Here is a 17894-nt window from a genome sequence, read left to right on the forward strand (position 1 = left end):
TTCATTTCTAAAGTGTTAAACATGTCCATCTGTTTTCCCCTGGCAGAAGCTACAGCGCAGCATGAATCCCACCAAGCACCTTGATCATCCGCAGTGGCAGTTGGTCCCTGCCGAATAGTCCATGAGCAGACCCAGCTAATCTGTGGCTCCATGGCAAAGATGGATGTCTCAATGTGCCTCCATCCATCTGGTGGTACCCTCTTGCCTATTCGCTCGCAGAAGCTGCTGTCGACCCACAAAAAGGACTTTGGGTGAGGGTGGTCATCCTGACAGGAAGACCCAGGCATGGGAGACAACTCTTGCATGCTCTGGGCCACAAATTACAAGAGATTCTCATGCAACTAAAATTTCAATTTCGCACCCTGATAGAGTAAATAAAACCCCAGGGATGCAGACAGGTATATTATACTCAGATCAGATAACCCCCCCTACTACCTAAAACCACAACCGGATTGCAGAGACTTGTAGGGAACTAGAAGACTCTACAGCTGTGGTTCTGTTGTGTTCACGGACACTTCCCATTCCTTTTGTAGTTGACGTCAAAGGTCCTGCATCCAGTCAACATGGCCAGGTTGCATGACATGCTATAGTCCTTGATAAAGTTGGCCAAAACTACAAAGGTTTTAAGAAAATACAACACAAATTATGTTAAACACAGGTTTGGCATTGTGTTTGGTTGCCACGTGACGTTGAATTTAAAATCTGGATTCTGAAGCAAAGCCAGATGACAACCACTCCACTACAGAGAGGAAATTGTTACTCATGCTTCATGTTCAGGAATGCATGAGATCATGATGACAAACTTCAATTGTGGATTCAAAAGAACAACAAATTTGTTCACTTACTATTATCTAAATTGAGTCCAGCCTGGGGTGATCCATATGATAGTGAAACCAGGCCAAAATTGGGTGGTGTGACAGAGAGATAGCAAGAGGAAGTGAGAGAGAGAGATGTTTGGAGATGAGGAGCTGTGAGCGAGTAGGCCCAGATGGACATCTGCTGCGCTGTTGCAAGCTGAACTAATCCCTTCGGTTAGCAGTATGCACAGGGCAAAGCCTCTATGAAGGCAGATGTCCTCTGGTGCTTGCCTTTTTTTCCCCTGTACCAAAGCATCCACCAGTCATGACCAACGCAGCCCATCACTTAAGCTAACGACCACTCACATATACAGACTATTAAATCTATAGGGTAGCACAATTAAATGTATAGAACAGCATGAAAGCTGGGTCAGGAGCAACAGTTTTCCACCAGAATACCTCCACCATTGACAACACTTACAAAATGTCTTATGTAGATAGGTATTATGTTGGGGACTATACTTGAACACCTGACAACATAAAATAATATCAATAAGTTATAATGCGGTACACATCTTCACTGTTTTTTGTTTTTTTAAATGTATTGCTTGTATATACAGTACATAATGGTGAGACACACATCTTTGCAACTAGTGTCTGGCTGTTTTTGCATCATCTCGCAACATTATCATCAAAAGACTAAAAATACTCCCTATAATGTTCTCTAAACAGAGTGTTGAGAGTTGTTGCTGCCCTAGACTAAAAATAACCATGTGTAGTGTTGATGCAAATTACTAAACAAGACCACAAGGTACCTTCAAAAACTGCTTTCAGCTCCAATTTAAACCTAAGAGGTAATATCGGGTATCCTATAACGTTGATTTTTTGGTGGTACTTATTGGGGCCAATCAATTTTAAGCCACCCATCTGGACACAACCTTGGCACTGGACACAACAAGTTAATGTCCCTAAAGTTACTAAATGTAGCACCGATATGGTGCCTTCTTTAATTTTAGAAGCTAAAATAATTTGTTTAAATTGACCGCCTGAGTCAAAAAGAGTTCCTAATAGCCAGCACCGCCAGCAGTGGAGAGGCAAAATAATGGATGAAGGACGATCCTGGTGAGTTGTTAAATGCTTGTTAAGATTAATAAACACCCTCAAATGAAGCATCTCCCCAGACACACTGCTTACTGAATAGGGTCAGACAAAATACATGCTTCTTTACAGACCCTGTGGCGGGCTCACGCCTAAGCAAGCATACAGTATGACTGAGGGAAGGAGAGAGAGAGAGAGAGAGAGAGAGAGAGAGAGAGAGAGGTTGAGGCAGTAAAACGCAAAAGACTAATGAAACTGAAATATCAAGGGTATTTGTTTCAAGGGAGAGAAAATTAGTAAGCTTGAAAAATAATAATCCTCAACACTGGGCCACATAGAATGATTAAAGCAAAACAGCAAAACCAATTATTACAGGGTGAGCAATGTTGTGAACATTTGACAAAGAAGAAACAACCAAGCTAACAGGCCCGCGAGCACACACACACACACACACACACACACACACACACACACACACACACACACACACACACACACACGCACCTCCTTAGCTATTAACACTTGTGTGCTGCCTCTACTCTGCACCAACGCAACATGCAGCCATGCACTGACCACATACTGACTAACAAGTGCTGATGCATCGGGCCTCGACTCAAATCGCAACCCATTTAGATCCAGTTAACAGTTCTACCCAGTGTGTTATTCTGGAACAGGGGAGCAATCATTCTAAAGTGTTAAACATTCAAGAAAATTGAAATTTCACTTATTTATAGCTGGTGGATATTATTTAATATACAACAGTTAGTTCCGGTCCTCGAATCTGATTGGACAAGAGATGTTCCATGAGCACTGATGGTCTGACACCACCAGCACTCGGACACTTCACTGTGTGATCACTCCGCTTGTGATCGTGCCACTCTAAACTAAAGTGTAAGAGCAGTGCAGATCTGTTAACTCTTTCCCCGCCAGCGTTTTTTAAAAAAGTTGCCAGCCACCGCCAGGGTTTTTGACGATTTTTGCTAAACTTTAATGGACCGCAGAATATTTTCTTCCATGAATATATGAAGATGCTATATATCAAAATAAAGATCTGAGCCTCTGCTTTTAGGCAAAAAAAAAACAATTTTATTTTATCTTCATTTGTTCTTTTTTTATTGCCACTTGAACAGAGGTAGGTTTTGTCAAAAACAACATTTCGGACAAAAAGCTGAGAAAAAGGCATTTTTATCAAACAAGTGCTTTAGTATTAGTATGGTGTTCCACTTCACGTTTGAGACGATCGAAGTCTGTTTCTTTGATCAAAGAGTTGCATACTCTTTCAAAACATACGCGCGGGTCTTCCTTACTCGTATACCACCTAAAACGCGGATACCCGGAAAATTCCGTGTTTGGCGGGGAAGCGTTTTTTCATAAAAACCGGAAAATTCCGTGTTTGGCGGGGAAAGAGTTAAGAGCTATGGTTTGTCTTTTTTTTTTACATTAAATATGTTAGCCAGCAGGTGGTGGCAAAAGATAATTTTTATGTGTAATATGAGCCAGTTAGGTGATGTGAAGTGAATCCACATCAGCCGTTTACATACAGCACTATATGATTGCTTGTATTGCTACTACTAAAAATAGGAAATAGCTTTAAATGGCTTTAAATGGCTTTAAATGATCAACTTCAGCATTACGGCTCATCACAGCAGAGTGACACAACAGACTGATTAATTATACAAACTGAAGGCGCTTACCTCTTATCGGACTTTCCACATTGGAGTGAACACCCTGTTTAAAATGGAGGACATTTCGGTTTCTATAGTGATCAAATACCCCCTCTTGGACTGCTATTTATCCACTAAGAAAGCTGATCTTCAGAAAGCTGACAGCATCTCTGCTTGGGAGTAGCAACAGGTGATCACACACACTCCGTCTCTCTCTCTCTCTCTCTCTCTCTCTACACACACACACACACACACACACACACACACACACACACACACACACACACACACACACACACACAAACATAATGATTTTTATAATGTACAAACTATAGATTCTATCACCTAACCCTACCCCTAAACCTAACCCTCACAAAAAACTTTCTGCATTTTTACATTTTCAATATTACATTGAGTAGTATGCTTTTTTGCAGTATGTTTTTTTAAGCGATTTGAATTATGGGGACACTAGAAATGTCCTCATAAACCACGGTTATAGCATAATACCCTTGTAATTACCAGTTTATAACCTAAAAAAAGTCATCACTCGTAAACCACTTAAACTTGCCCACACACACACACACACACACACACACCCATACATCCTTGTTTATCCAATATCTTGTTAAATACAGCACAGCCATGATGCTATTTCTGAAGTGATTTTTTTTAATTACTAACGAAGGCTTGGACGCAACATTTGGTTTGAACCAGCAATGGCAGATTCTGATCTGTCGCATAAGAAAGTAGTATAACTGTTGTATATAAGCAATATCACACTCGCAAAAGTGCTATATGGCCCTAAATCAGCACTGCTGTGATTACCTAGGGTCATATCGCACTCTTGCTTGTGTGATATTGCTTAAATAGCCATGATATCAAACTCCAACCAAGGCAATTCCATTCACTTAACAGCCATCTTGGTGTTGCTTCCAGGAAGTTATTTTCTCCAATCAATTTCAATGGGGAAAGACCGAAATATCCAAAACTGTTCTTGTTTTGTTCTGTTTTCAAGATTATACAGTATGCTTCAATCATTTATGCCAAATCTGTACTAAAACCTGACTATTACCTGATCATGCTAAATCATAAATTGTGTTTCTTTATGCTCAAATAATGCAAAATTAAACATGTATTACATTTTTCAGCAATGTCTTCTATTTATCTTTCTGTGAGTACAATTGCTTCTCCTATAGTGTCAATATGTTTGCTGTTCTGTAATAATCTGCTTGTACCCTATAAGATTTCCTAGGGCTGGTGTTGATGCAGATTTCCCAAATCGATTGGATTCCGATTCATAAGCTCTCGATTTGATATCAATTCATATGGGTATATTTAGGTTATAACATCCCTTTTGCTTACATATGAAAGACATTCTTTTCCAGCTAATGCATTTAATAATACAGGGGATTTTAACTAAGTTCATTATGAAAATATACATTTTCCTAATTATATTTTATTATTATATCATTTTGGTCATATTTTTGGCTTTTTATAAATTAACAAATTCATGTATTTATTCTATAAATAAGACATTATATTTCATATAACTTTTTGTCCCATTTGTATTGTTTATGTGTAATTTGCACTATTTACATGTATTTATATTGATTTGTTGAACAAGTTCTAAAGCGGGTTCTGTCTCATTAACAAATCCGGCCTTTCTGTAAAGAGCATCTGTGAATGAGTGCATGTTAATGAGAGATCCTCAAATGGCTTTATCTCATTTGTGCTGTGTGTCATAAGAATTCTATGTTTATTTTTTTGTAGTTTTTTAATCAACAAGTGACTGTAGAGAACAGAAAGGATATTAAAAGAGACATTATTCAATGCCAAATCGGTTGTGTGGATCTCGTCTTTGGACACACACATTACACGGAACAACTTTTACTCTCAACATGCAATGAAACAATCTCACTGTAAACATTTAACAGCAAGTTGCCAAATATATACATTTTAGTCACATAGCACGACATTTGGTGGCAAATGTGAGAGAATTCCTCTCATTGTAGAAGATGGTAGCGCATAGAGTAATAGATCCATTTTAGGATATAAGAATCAATAATGAGATTGTTCAAATGAAGATCACAATGCATAGAACAATCAATATTTTTCCCACCCCTAAACTTTTCAGCCTGATTTTTCTTAATTTTTTTACAATTTGCATTTATTTCTTTGTCATTTTGCACAGATCTTGGCCAGTTTTGAATGGTATTTGAAAAAAGCTGGACTTGTTTTTAGCCCAACTAAAGGACAATGACACAGCAGTGTCCCAAAAAAAATATATGATGGTGGTGTTCAGTAAAACAGGCCCTTATGCCAGCCGATTAGCTGTCAGAGAGCAGTTTTATGCAGGGGGGCATGACAAGCGCGACTCGCTCCATAAATCTACAACAGTTCTGATAATGACACTCAGACTGTGTGCTGTGCTACAATCCATTAGGCCCTCTCACCATTACAGCACCTTTCTCTGAGGCTGCTCCGGAGCTTAGCCGAACCCCAGACACCCATGAAAAAAAGAAATTAAGGGTTGTGGCATGCAGGCACATGTTTAAACCCCTAATGGACCTGTGTGCCTTAGCTTGAAAAAAAAAATCCAATCATCAGTAGAGGATTTGTACTAAAAAGCTGTGGGCGATTGAGTGAAGATGGCAGCTAGGCAGATCATTAGGGGAGAAAGATCACGTTGGGGCTCATTTATGAGAGCGATTCCAAAGATCCGCTTGGAAAATGTGCCTGTGATGCTTCTGACGGCAGCATCTGCTATTTGTTAAAATGGAGACTGTAACGTATTTTGAAAGACAGGTGGCACCTGCTAATGTTTCTTTAACAAGCCCATTTGAACATAAGGCCTAAGAAACACAAATTCTGCAGAACGTGATTTATATAGTGACCTGTGCCACTTATTTAATTGTCAAGTCAGCACATCCCCTGCCTTTAATATGCTTCAACATGTTAATCGGACCCACTTTAAAGTAGGTATATTTAACTACTATGTATTTAAGCTTTTGTTTCTTATCAAGTACATATGTGTTGTTGCATTGTACTTGCATTTAAAGTATCTGCATTGAATTACATATGTAGTTATACTGTTAACCATACCACTAATCCTACACTAACCTTTACCCTAAACCCTAACCCTACCACTAAACATAGCCATACCTCAACCTCAGTAGCAGCTAATGTGAATCTTGTATGAATTTTAAAGAAAATAACATGTTACTGTAGTTACACAAAAAGTACATTGTATTGTATGTATTGGAATGTTAGTACATAGTAGTTAATGACACCTAATACAAAAGTGGGACAGTTTATCAATGTAATATTTTTAGTTGAGAGTCCAGTGTAGATTAAGAAAGTAAATAAAAAAAAAGAAGAAAAAAAAAAAGCTAATTTATGACCATAAAAGGAGATTACAAATTCGTATTCACCAAAAAACAACTAAGGCATGATTGCAGTTGTTTCGCCATAGACTCTAGCATCTAGTCCCAGACTATAGTCACTATACATCACTCTTGAAACAGAATTAGCTGCTTCAGCAACATGCTGTCCTCTCCTAAAGAAGAATAAGAATAAGCCATGTGTGCTTATATATGGGTTCCATAATAATGATAATTGTGTCTATCACTGAAGTGTGACGGGCATTTGCATACAAGGACAACACTGACTGATGCATGTGTTCCATAAACAAAATTAAACATTTGCATAAGGAATTCAAAGACAAGTAATGATGATTCAATCCATGAAAAGAAGCAACGGTGCAAGGTAATTAATTTCTGCACTTTATAAAACAATCTTGAATCTGTGCTGGATATAAAAGCTGGAATTGAACTGCATTTGTGCATAACTAAAAATAACACTTACCTGTTATCTAAATACAAGATACTGTACACATCTAGACAGCTTAAATCTGGCAAACATATCGCTCTCTTTAAAGGACTCACCAAGCTTAATAATTAATGCAACATCACTTGCTTCAGGCAATCTCAATTGCGTGTATCATTAAGTTAAAATGCCCAATTATATCTCTATCCATGCATGTATTGCATTCAAAAAATATAAAAGACATAGGGAGAGAAAGAGGGAGGGGGAAAGGCAGAGAGACAAAGAGAAGTATGGTAGAGATTGTTGTATTTAGGGAATTTTTGGCTGTGATTGAAACTGGAAGGTCATAAAGCTTTGATAGCTCCAGTATTTACTATCACCTTAAATCATGTACAACTACAGCAAACGTTTCTATAACAAGTTTTCATGCTTGTGTGCCACTGTGGAGAATATTACCACTTCCCGTTTTATGCTTATGAGCTAGAGGCTATTCACTGGCAACTAAATCATCTTTCACTGGAGTAAATCACAAATCGGTACAGAGAAACAATGCCTGACCAAGTAATTTCAAGGATATCGTACAAGAACACTGACAAGGTGTCCCGGTGCCAAGGAAAGCTGAGTAAAAAAAAAGCAAAAACTGAATGCCTTACCGAGCACACCGAGCCGATAGTTTACGGTTATGACGATGACATTGCCGTAACTGGCCAAGATGCTTCCGTCAAACATATTTCCTGTGCCTTCCATGTACGATCCTCCGTGGATGAAAACCATCACTGGTTTGGGGCTGCCACTTTCACGAATGTCTGGAAAAAGAGGATAGAAGCAAATGAATGACAAATTATGATAGACAGTTAAAAATGCATTCAGAGCTGAGGACTCCCATTTTGCTCAGCTTGGCCACATTGGCTTTAGTTTTGAGACAAGATCAGTTTTAGAAATGAGCTCATTAATTTCCTAGGCAATATGAATGTCATGTTCCTGGTGATCGAAAAAATCCCTCTAAGAGTTTTACTTATGATTTTTATTTTTATCTCTCTCTCTTTCTCTTGAAAGGGCTGACAGACGTAAAAACTGGAAATTAAAATGGGCATTTTCATTTTGGAATTAATTATATAAATTGACTGAAGTGTCGACACATGGCTAAGAAACGTGGCCAAACCTCAAGACAACTTAAAGTAAGGAGACTTCACCTGCATTTTAGAACAGGCTCTGCCTGCAGGTTCACCTAATTTTCTCAAATCCCAATTTTATTTCACAATGGAAATGGCCCACTTCTCAAAATTTCCATACATTGCTTAGGCAAAGTAATCTGCTTTGGGCAAATCATCTCTGTCCGAGAGGGAAGCATTTTCAAAACATAAATGCGATGCAGATGATAACTTTCCTCTTGCTTGAGGGAGAGAGACATTTTATCTGGGTCGTAAAGCCTCCACATAAATCTAGGTTATTTTATTGGGCATGCAGGGACATGCTTCCAGGAGGTCTCATAACAAGGAAGAAACAAATGGAAAAAAAAACAATAATTTTCCAAATCAATTTCCTTAAGGGAGCTAAACAAGAGCTCCTCTTGCCAAATGCTAAAAGTGAAATTTGCAGTTTATTTTTTCTTTTTCAAGGTCTCATCTCATATCTTTTCATCTCGTATCTGCTAAAAAACGTAAACCAGCCTAAGCTGATTTGCTGCTCATGGCTGGTCTCACATCCCGATCAGACTGGTCTGTTGACTGGTTTTGGAGGGATTTTGAGCACTTTTCAGCTTGTCAGGATAGGAGACAGGCTAACCAGATTTCTCTTCTCATCTTCTCTTCTTTTCTCTTCTCTTCTCGCCAATGTTGTGGCTTTTTGAATGTATGTCTACTTTGTTAAGTTTTTATCACTCAAAAAATTTGTTAAACATGTTATATATCCTGTATAATCCAGTGTTTTTTTAGTATTATTATTTTATCCCCTTTTCTCCCAATTTTGGAATGCCCAACTCCCACTACTTACTAGGTCCTTATGGTGGTGCGGTTACTCACCTCAATCTGGGTGGCGGAGGACAAGTCTCTGTTGCCTCCGCTTCTGAGACCATCAATCCGTGCATTTTGTCACGTGGCTTGCTGTGCATGACACCGCGGAGACTCCCAGCATGTGAAGAATCATGCTACTCTACCCATGCACAATTTACCACATGCCCCATTGAGGGCGAGAACCACTTAATCATGACCATGAGGTGGTTACCCCATGAGACATTTTAGTTATTTAGGAGACCTGGCTGGAGTCACTCAGCACACCATGGTTTCGAACTCGCGACTCCAGGGGTGTTAGTCAGCGTCAATACTCGCTGAGCTACCCAGGCCCTAATCCAGTGTTCTTTTATTAAATTAAGCATTAATAAGGTTCTATTATCTTATATTAATTTTGATCAATTAATTGAATGACTCATGAGCCACAAATGAAATTAAACTAGCACAGTGTGTATATCAGTGTCCAGTTGGCAGAATTGACAGAAATACTCATCATCAGCAGGCCATAGTTAGACATGTGTGAGTTCATGTGCATACCAATCTTTTTGTATTATCTTCATTCCTTATAAATGTCATATGTCAAATGGCCTTTCTACAAATGCTGCTCCTAAACCATTACATTAATTTATCTTTGCTTTGCACAGTTAAAATGAGCTACTGTATGTTTGAGAACACTATGGCAAGGCCATTAAAGACCCATATGGGCATTACAATTATTGGCTGTACATTTACGTCTTTAGCTGTGGTGCCAGGCCTTCAGAATGTGCACCAGACTTTTAAGATGCTGTGCCAAGTTTATAAAACACATTTTGAGACTGTTCTGCTCTGTCTTGCTGTTATTAAATAAAACAATGTGTCCAATGTGAACAGCCCCTAATGTCTGCACCCCAAATGGCCCCAAACTGATTTGTAATTTTTTTTTTTTTATTATTACTTATCCAAACACACAGAAGCCATTAGAGAACATGCAAAATTATTTTTTTGGTATTGTTTTCTCAAGATCATGACTTATTTATGAGTTTATGTATGTTTGGAAACAATCTCTATTTTTACAATTATGTTTAGTGCCAGTAGTGGCACCGAAATTACACACTTTGTGCAGTGCTACATGAAAAAACTACTTTATGGACCGCGCTACGTCTTAGTACATATTTGTGAGTGCACTAATTCTAAGTGCAATTTTCGTGTCAGCGCAAAAGCGCAAGTGGGCGTGGGTGGTAGTGTTTACGCTAACTGAGGGTGTATGCGTGCAGACTTATGGTAATGAAGTGGTGCAAAGTGCAATTTTCTATTTTCCTGAGAAATAGGTAATTGTGACGTTTCAAAAGCAGGTCATATCTCAGCTCAGCTAAAGTCTAAAGTCAGTTCCTGCATTTGCAGTTTGGAGATTCCACCCACAGGTGGTAATAAAGTTAATGTCCAAACTCTGAAAATATAGCGGAACATTAAATTATTACCCTGACAATAGCTCTTTTATGAAAAACTAATTTATGAGATTTGTGTTAAACTATCTATAGGTTATGGTTTTCAGTAATTTTTCAATTACAATTATTTTTATATTTAGAATTGTTTTTATGGTCTAATTTGTATTGGTATTTTCCCACCTATTGTCGTAGAGTGATTTTTAAGTCACTGCAAAAGGGGCAGGTGGAGGACTTGCTAAAGGATTCAGCTAATGCATAAAAGAGGTAAATACAGATTTCTATTCTTCTAAATCATTGCATACAGTCCATTTACACTACCAACTTCTTATGAATGTGCTGTCTTTGTTTATATCGCTGATGCTTGACAGGGAATGGACTATATAATAATATGCAGATGGTGGAATAAACAGAGAAGAACCTCAGAATTAAATTGTGCCTGACCCAGCCCATTAGCACTTTGCACGTGTAACTTTGACAAACCCAATTTCGTCTAGACTTAGTGCATGCTTGCATGAAAATACCAAAACATCATGGCCATGCCCACTGACTTTGCACTTATGACTTAAAGCATAGTGTCACTTAGCACTCTCAGAGTCATTTATCTTTAAATAGTTTAATGAAGAAGATTGTTGGTATAGGTAAATTCTATTTCTAAGACCACACATTCTGGTACAATGTCTCTTGGGCCTACTGTTACTGATTACTTTAAAAAGTCAATAAATATTTGTACCCTTCATACTAAAGCGGCAGATTAATGAACGTGTCAAAAGCAACTATTGATTTTGGTGATATTTTGCTTTAGTAAATCTCCAGCAAATAGTCATATGGAGAATCCCTTGGCATATGGAGCTGTTTCATGTGATTGATGATCCTAGGATGTCTAGGATAGTGTAAAGCTCCATATGCAACTTTTACTGAATCTATTAAATAAAATCAGAGGGGTTGGTTTGGCGAGAACTGTCGCTGATGCCACAGCAGCTGGTATAAGCAGTGTGCTTTAATAAGGTAGCGCAATGTCTACATAATTAATGTGCGCTCTGTATCTCCTCTCAGCCCTATCAGCTGCAGCTGTCTCAGTGCCAAATAGCAGCCCTTTTCCACTTAGCAAAAAAGCAAGGTAAAGTAAGGCCTTGGGAATTCAAATAAAAATGTTTACATAATTGTTTGGCATATTTAATTGCCTTTGAGCACATAGTTTCTCATACATCTGATTGAAAACTGTTGCTGAATGCACTTTCAAGTGAAAATTGAAAAATGCAATCTCTATGGTATTTTGAGTGTAAGGATTTAGTTTATTTTATCAGTACTAATTCTGAGAACTCTTAGAACAAACATCTGTTTGCTTTTGATCTTCACCTTGTTCTCTGAAGGTTTAGAGCCCATGTGATCTCTATGCAATGACCTTGGAGTGGTTTGGCAGACTGGGTTTGTGTTTCTCTGCCAAAAGCCCATTCAACAGACATTTGTACATATCTTTTGCTGAAGGTCTGTTTGGTTTTTCAATGGTCAATTCTTTTACATTTGATCCCCCAAATCTTGCCTATTTGGTTACATCCTTGCACAAAGTTGTTGCAATCAAAAGAACAGTCGCTCATTGGAGACTTCATTGTTATTCCACAGTGTGAAATGATTTTTCTGGAGAGATGATGGATGAGAAATCATAACATGTTGCTTTTGTTGGATGGTGTTGATTTTATGATGCTTGCTATTGTAGATTGTTGGATGCCATTCACTGGTAAGATGGTGCAACAAATGGTTGTTTTGAGTGTCCTGAAGGTAATGCAAAGCCTCTTCAGTGATACCTAGATCATGTTGGCAGTGAGTTTTTATTTCCTGACATGCTTACTTCATCTGTTTTCTAGAGAGTAAATATGAGTTGCTGTGGGATTCTCACTGTATATTTATGTTGCTGTAATCTTTTGATGTGCAGATCAAAGTGAGCAGCCTCTTTCCTAGTTTTAGCCTTCTCTAATTGGTTCTTATTTGATTTGATTATACAGGAGACTTCATCGTGCTTCTGTTCTGACATGAACAAGGAAATGGAATGCTTTTATCACATAAAGTCACTCAGGGTTTATTATGATTACTTTGTGTACCTCTTTTACAGTTCACAGTCCAGGCACCTAATCGATGTGTTAATTTGTTTTGTATCTCTATAGATTTTTGCACATCCGCTAAACATCGGGCAATTAAAAGTAGACTCAACGGCTGGACAGTAATGACTATTGATGCTGTCTGACGGAAATGCAAACATGGCATTATGGATTCCAGGAACATACATCTGTTGCATAGGAAATTTTTAGGGGGCTTCAAATTAAATTTTGCAAGATAATCAGTATGGATTTTGAAAGCCAAAGCGATTATCTCAGAATAATTTTTAAAAAGAAGAAGGATTGAAAAATCATGCAAAAAAAGTGTTAAGAATTTTATATTAGGATTATTAGTTTGTTTGTTTTTGTTTTGTTTAGGTGAGATGCAACATATAAAATTAAATGGAAATAATAATAAAAAATATTCAAGCAAAACCTATGAAGGGTTACTGACAATTATGTGTCTGGAATGACGGAAGACAGGAAACATCAAGCAAAAACGACAAAACACATCCAGCAAAAAACGAGCAAGAAAAAAAATCTCCACTCTCAAAAAAGGACAAGAAATTTAAGAAAAACAAAGAAGAAAAAAATTGGAGGGTTCCTTGTCATGCATATCAGTTTGGCATCAAAAAATACCTTCTTCCTCAGCACCGTCATTATCAGCTAAATCATCATTCTGTTTCTTTGAAAGAGGACCTAGGATCAAAAATGGAAAAGATGGAGCACAGAGAAAATACAAGAGCAAACAAGTCTTCAAAAAGTGCCTCAAAGACACAAAGAACTTGCATTGAAAATCTTGGTTTTAAAAGTGATAATGTATTTTAAGAAAAAAGAAAGAAAATAAGAAGAGAAGATCTAAGCTAAACATGAAACGCATCAAAGATTTTTTTAAGGGCTACAAAGTAGTGAGATCATAAAGAAAAAGTGGGCTTTACTGATTTATTTAACAACCCAAAATAAGACATTTCTTGAAATTTAAAAATATTTCTTGTCTACTTAACAAGTAGGCCACTGTTTTGAACAGAGTTATTTTTTTTTTTTTTAATGAAAAAAAAAAAAAGACATGTAATTACATCAGAGCAGCCAGTGCACTGCATTGTTATTTTACACCGTGCTGATGTGAGCTGGGGTCATTTTTGATCTTGTCATGATTGACTGTTAAAGTACTTACCTGACATAATTGGACTTGAACTGATTAGATATATGACAGAGGATGCAATAAGCAGGAAAAATTCACCTACATTTTAAATTCTGTCATAATTTACTCACCCTCATGAGTTCCAAACCTGTACAACTTGCTAAACAACACAAGTCCTCACTTGAACACACAAACCACTGTGTAGCTAAAAATTTCTTTCATAGCGCTCGTGGTACTTTTGGATCCTTTTTTTTAAGCTTTAAATTGTGTCACTACCAACTGATATAGGGTTGAAAAGGACCAAGATATTCATTATCTCTCATTTTGTGGAAGAAAGTTATACGGTTTTGGAATGGCATGAGTAAATTATGACAGAATTTTCATATTTGGGTGAACTATTCCTTTAAATTTCACTGAATTGGGCCCAGTGGCACTAAAAATAATTTGAATTTATTCATTAGAAAAATGCAGCAAGAATGAAATGTATCTGAATAGCCTTATAGAGAAAAATGTGATCAACCAATTTATGAACAACTTTGGGAAAGGCTTAAACATCTGCACGCTCACCATTTGCTTTTAAATCGGCAAAATAATGCAAAGAGGAGTTCAGTAACATTTGCAAAATAACAACGCAATGTCAGAGGCTGGCAAAGATTAATACTGTTTTCAAAATGTTTTTTTTTAAAACATACTCACAAACGTACACCAAACACAGAGGAACTTGTCCACAAAAAGCACATTTAAAATAAGCCAGCACCAGGCCAAAGGCTTCAGAGCGCATGCAGGCATTGTTCGAATGGAGTGTGTGTGTGTGTGTGTGTGTGTGTGTGTGTGTGTGTGTGTGTGTGTTTGTTAGGGGGGGATTTGGGAATGGTGGTCAACTCTCTCAGCCAAAAGTCAATCTGTCCATTTAATCAGACAGCTAGGGCCAAAACTCATGACCCACACATTCTAATGGACCACATTGTAGGAGAAGAGATGTATGCTGCATTGCGTCCATTTTATTTTGGTGAAGGGCTGTGAATTAAAGTTCTTTACTCAGATGGTCCGGGTGGGAAATGACAGCTGCTGTTTTGAGTAGGAAGCAAACATCAGAGTTAACATTTTGGTGCTCTTCCACGCTGACCTTGCCTGAAAAATGAATAAAGATGAATACCTAAATAATAGCCTAAAGTACCTTTAAACACAACAGGTACACATTCAATCTGATGAATCAGGTCAGTCGATGCCCTTTGTTACACTAATAAACAAATGAACAGAGAATGTGGGAGGCAAAGGTGATACACTTAATTAGATTAAAAAAAAAAAAAAAAAAAAAGTTAATCATGCAAAGGTAAAACTAAACAAAATCTTAAGCATTTCTGCATTGCTTTGCATTCAAACTTTTGGCCTAATTTAGTGTAAACTGAAGCAAGTATTCTCATAAGTGTTATCCAAGAGTAAGCCTTTATATTACATTTATTGTGTGTGTGTGTGTGTTTTTGACTTGTCAAGGTAAAATTTCAGGCAAACAAAATGGTAATGGTTTCACTGAATTAGGCCCAGTTGAATTTGAATTTAAATTTGAAGGAAAAAAAGCAGCAATTGTGTGCTTATTTTTAAAAGACAATTCATTTTAAGTAATTTCTAACACATCAACACCCCTGCAAAGAAAGATAATAGCTATTTGAAATATTTAAATAAATATCAAGTATAGACAAAAAAATAGACCATATCACTGTGCCCGATAACATAGGTAGTGCAACAACAAATAAGCTCACACAATAACATCAACTATAATGAAAATGACCTCAATATCCCTGTCTTGCAGCCTCGTAGTTCCGCAGCTTATTTCAGAGAACAATTTTTATCAGTAGATAATTGCTTTGTGAGTGAGCTTCATTATATAAGGTGGAGAATCCCAGTGGCGCCCAAGCTTTGACTGACATAAGGGCCAGGGGTAAACTGAGCCGACAGAGAGGGCTGGCTTACAGTTAATCTTGCCATCAGTACAAAACATGTTTGCAAAGACTGACTTACTCTGTATTTTGAAAAGGGTCTTTCAAAACTGTTTCTATAAGGTAGGTAAAAGTTGTAAAAACAAGACTCTGCGGGAGAACATTCTTGCTGTAGTACCCATGACACTTTAAATTACTGACAAAAACAAGTGGGTTTTTTTTTTGGTTGTTGTTCAAAATTTGTTCAAATTTCATTGTTTTTACTCATTTTGTTTAAAACCTGTATGCTGGTATTTTTTTTTTACAATATGCAAATGCGGGAGCTCACAAATCTCTTTTGCACTCGAGTTCAGTTCAAATATTGCATCTTTAAGTATGTGGAAGTATGTGGAATGGAGAATTAGATTTGAAAGCTGCATCAGAGGGGAAGAGTTTCAATCAAAAATAACTTAAATTTCAGTCTGATTCTTAAAAAAGAGAGAGAGAGAGAGAGAGAGAGAGAGAGAGAGAGAGAGAGAGAGAGAGAGAGAGAGAGAGAGAAAGCACTTCAGAACACATAGAATATAGTGTACAAGACATAAAGACACATTTTATGATACTTGCATGGTGTTTTGTTTTCTTTTTACTTTTAGGAGCTTGACAGATGACAACTATTAAATATCACTGTATGGAAAAAAAAAAACATTTTTGAATTCTACAGACGAAACGTAACAGCATACAGGTTTGAACAACATGAGAGCGAGTAAATAAGGGCCATAAGTTTTCTTCAAAAAGTATTGTTCTTTTAACACACAATCATCTCACTATGTAAAAGCCCTTCTCATTCTATAATGCAGTATCTTGCCAAATCAATCCATTATGAGTGAACCTTTTATTTGGACAGAAAGTGTATACTGCTTCCTGGAAGCCTGCAAATGTTTTGAGGTATTAAAGGGCATTTATTCCCCACATCGGCCTGTCACTTCAGGACCTGAGACAGGTTATGGCCCGCAATGAAACTCTCTGTGTGATCTCTACAGCTGGATTCACTTGTCTCTTTCTCTTTTTCTCCATTAGGTTCCAGTCTGGTGATCAAAGGTAGCAGGGTTCACTGCCAATCCACTTCATGAGTACAGCTACTGCAAGATCATGTGTCCAGTAGAAAGTGACACGCACAAACAGGCTACTCGATCAGGCCCTCTTTCACTGTCATAACACGCTAGATTGATTTATCATCGTTTAACTCACTGGCTACAAAAGCATTTCCATATCCCTCCTTATGCCATCATCGATTGGTATTCACCTCTGACTGATAAACTGCTACTTCATGCCCGGCCACTTTTTAATGCAGTGCATCACTAGGATTCACCCGACTGCCTGGACTCGGGATGCTGACTGGGAAATCGATGCTTGGAGGTGGACTGAGTTCAGATTGAGCCCACCAACATCCATGAGCATTTGTCAAGAATAGAGTTGGGAATCGAGAACTGGTTCTTATTCAATACCTGCTCCATAAGAAACATAAAAAAAAATTCTCAAAATTACTAAAAGAATCGTTAACAGAACCATCGTTAAATTCCTTACGACAGGGCTATTCAAACCCGTCCCTGGAGAGCCACCATCAATAGAGTTTAGCTCCAACCCTAATCAAACATACCTGAACAAGCTAATCAAGGTATTTAGGATAACTTGGAAAATACAAGCAGGTGTGTAATAGTGGGTTGGAACTAAACTCTGCAGGATGGTGGGCCTGCAGTATCAGATTTAAATAGGCCTACCCTATGATTCCGATGATTAAGAATTCCCCTCACAATCTCCCTGTTGAGCAATCACACAATTAAACAGTCATTAAGAAGAGTCATAAGGAGTCATAACAATCTGAAGAGATGGTCTTGATCTCAAATGCAGTGTAAATGTTACTGGAAAAGAT

At 37.6% G+C, this 17894-nt stretch overlaps 1 protein-coding gene across 2 annotated transcripts in view; it reads right to left on the reverse strand.

The window, feature by feature from the left end:
- nlgn1 (neuroligin 1) overlaps positions 1 to 17894 on the reverse strand; it is a 523587-nt gene that overhangs the window by 179011 nt on the left and 326682 nt on the right. For both annotated transcript variants that reach the window (XM_052102055.1, XM_052102054.1), the window contains exons 3-4: positions 13547 to 13606; positions 8038 to 8190 (exon numbers count right to left, since the gene is read on the reverse strand). In XM_052102055.1, the coding sequence (XP_051958015.1) occupies positions 8038 to 8190; positions 13547 to 13606 (213 nt within the window). The remainder of the gene's footprint in view (positions 1 to 8037; positions 8191 to 13546; positions 13607 to 17894) is intronic.

Source organism: Xyrauchen texanus, chromosome 32 (assembly GCF_025860055.1).
Source record: "Xyrauchen texanus isolate HMW12.3.18 chromosome 32, RBS_HiC_50CHRs, whole genome shotgun sequence".
Lineage (NCBI taxonomy): Eukaryota > Metazoa > Chordata > Actinopteri > Cypriniformes > Catostomidae > Xyrauchen > Xyrauchen texanus.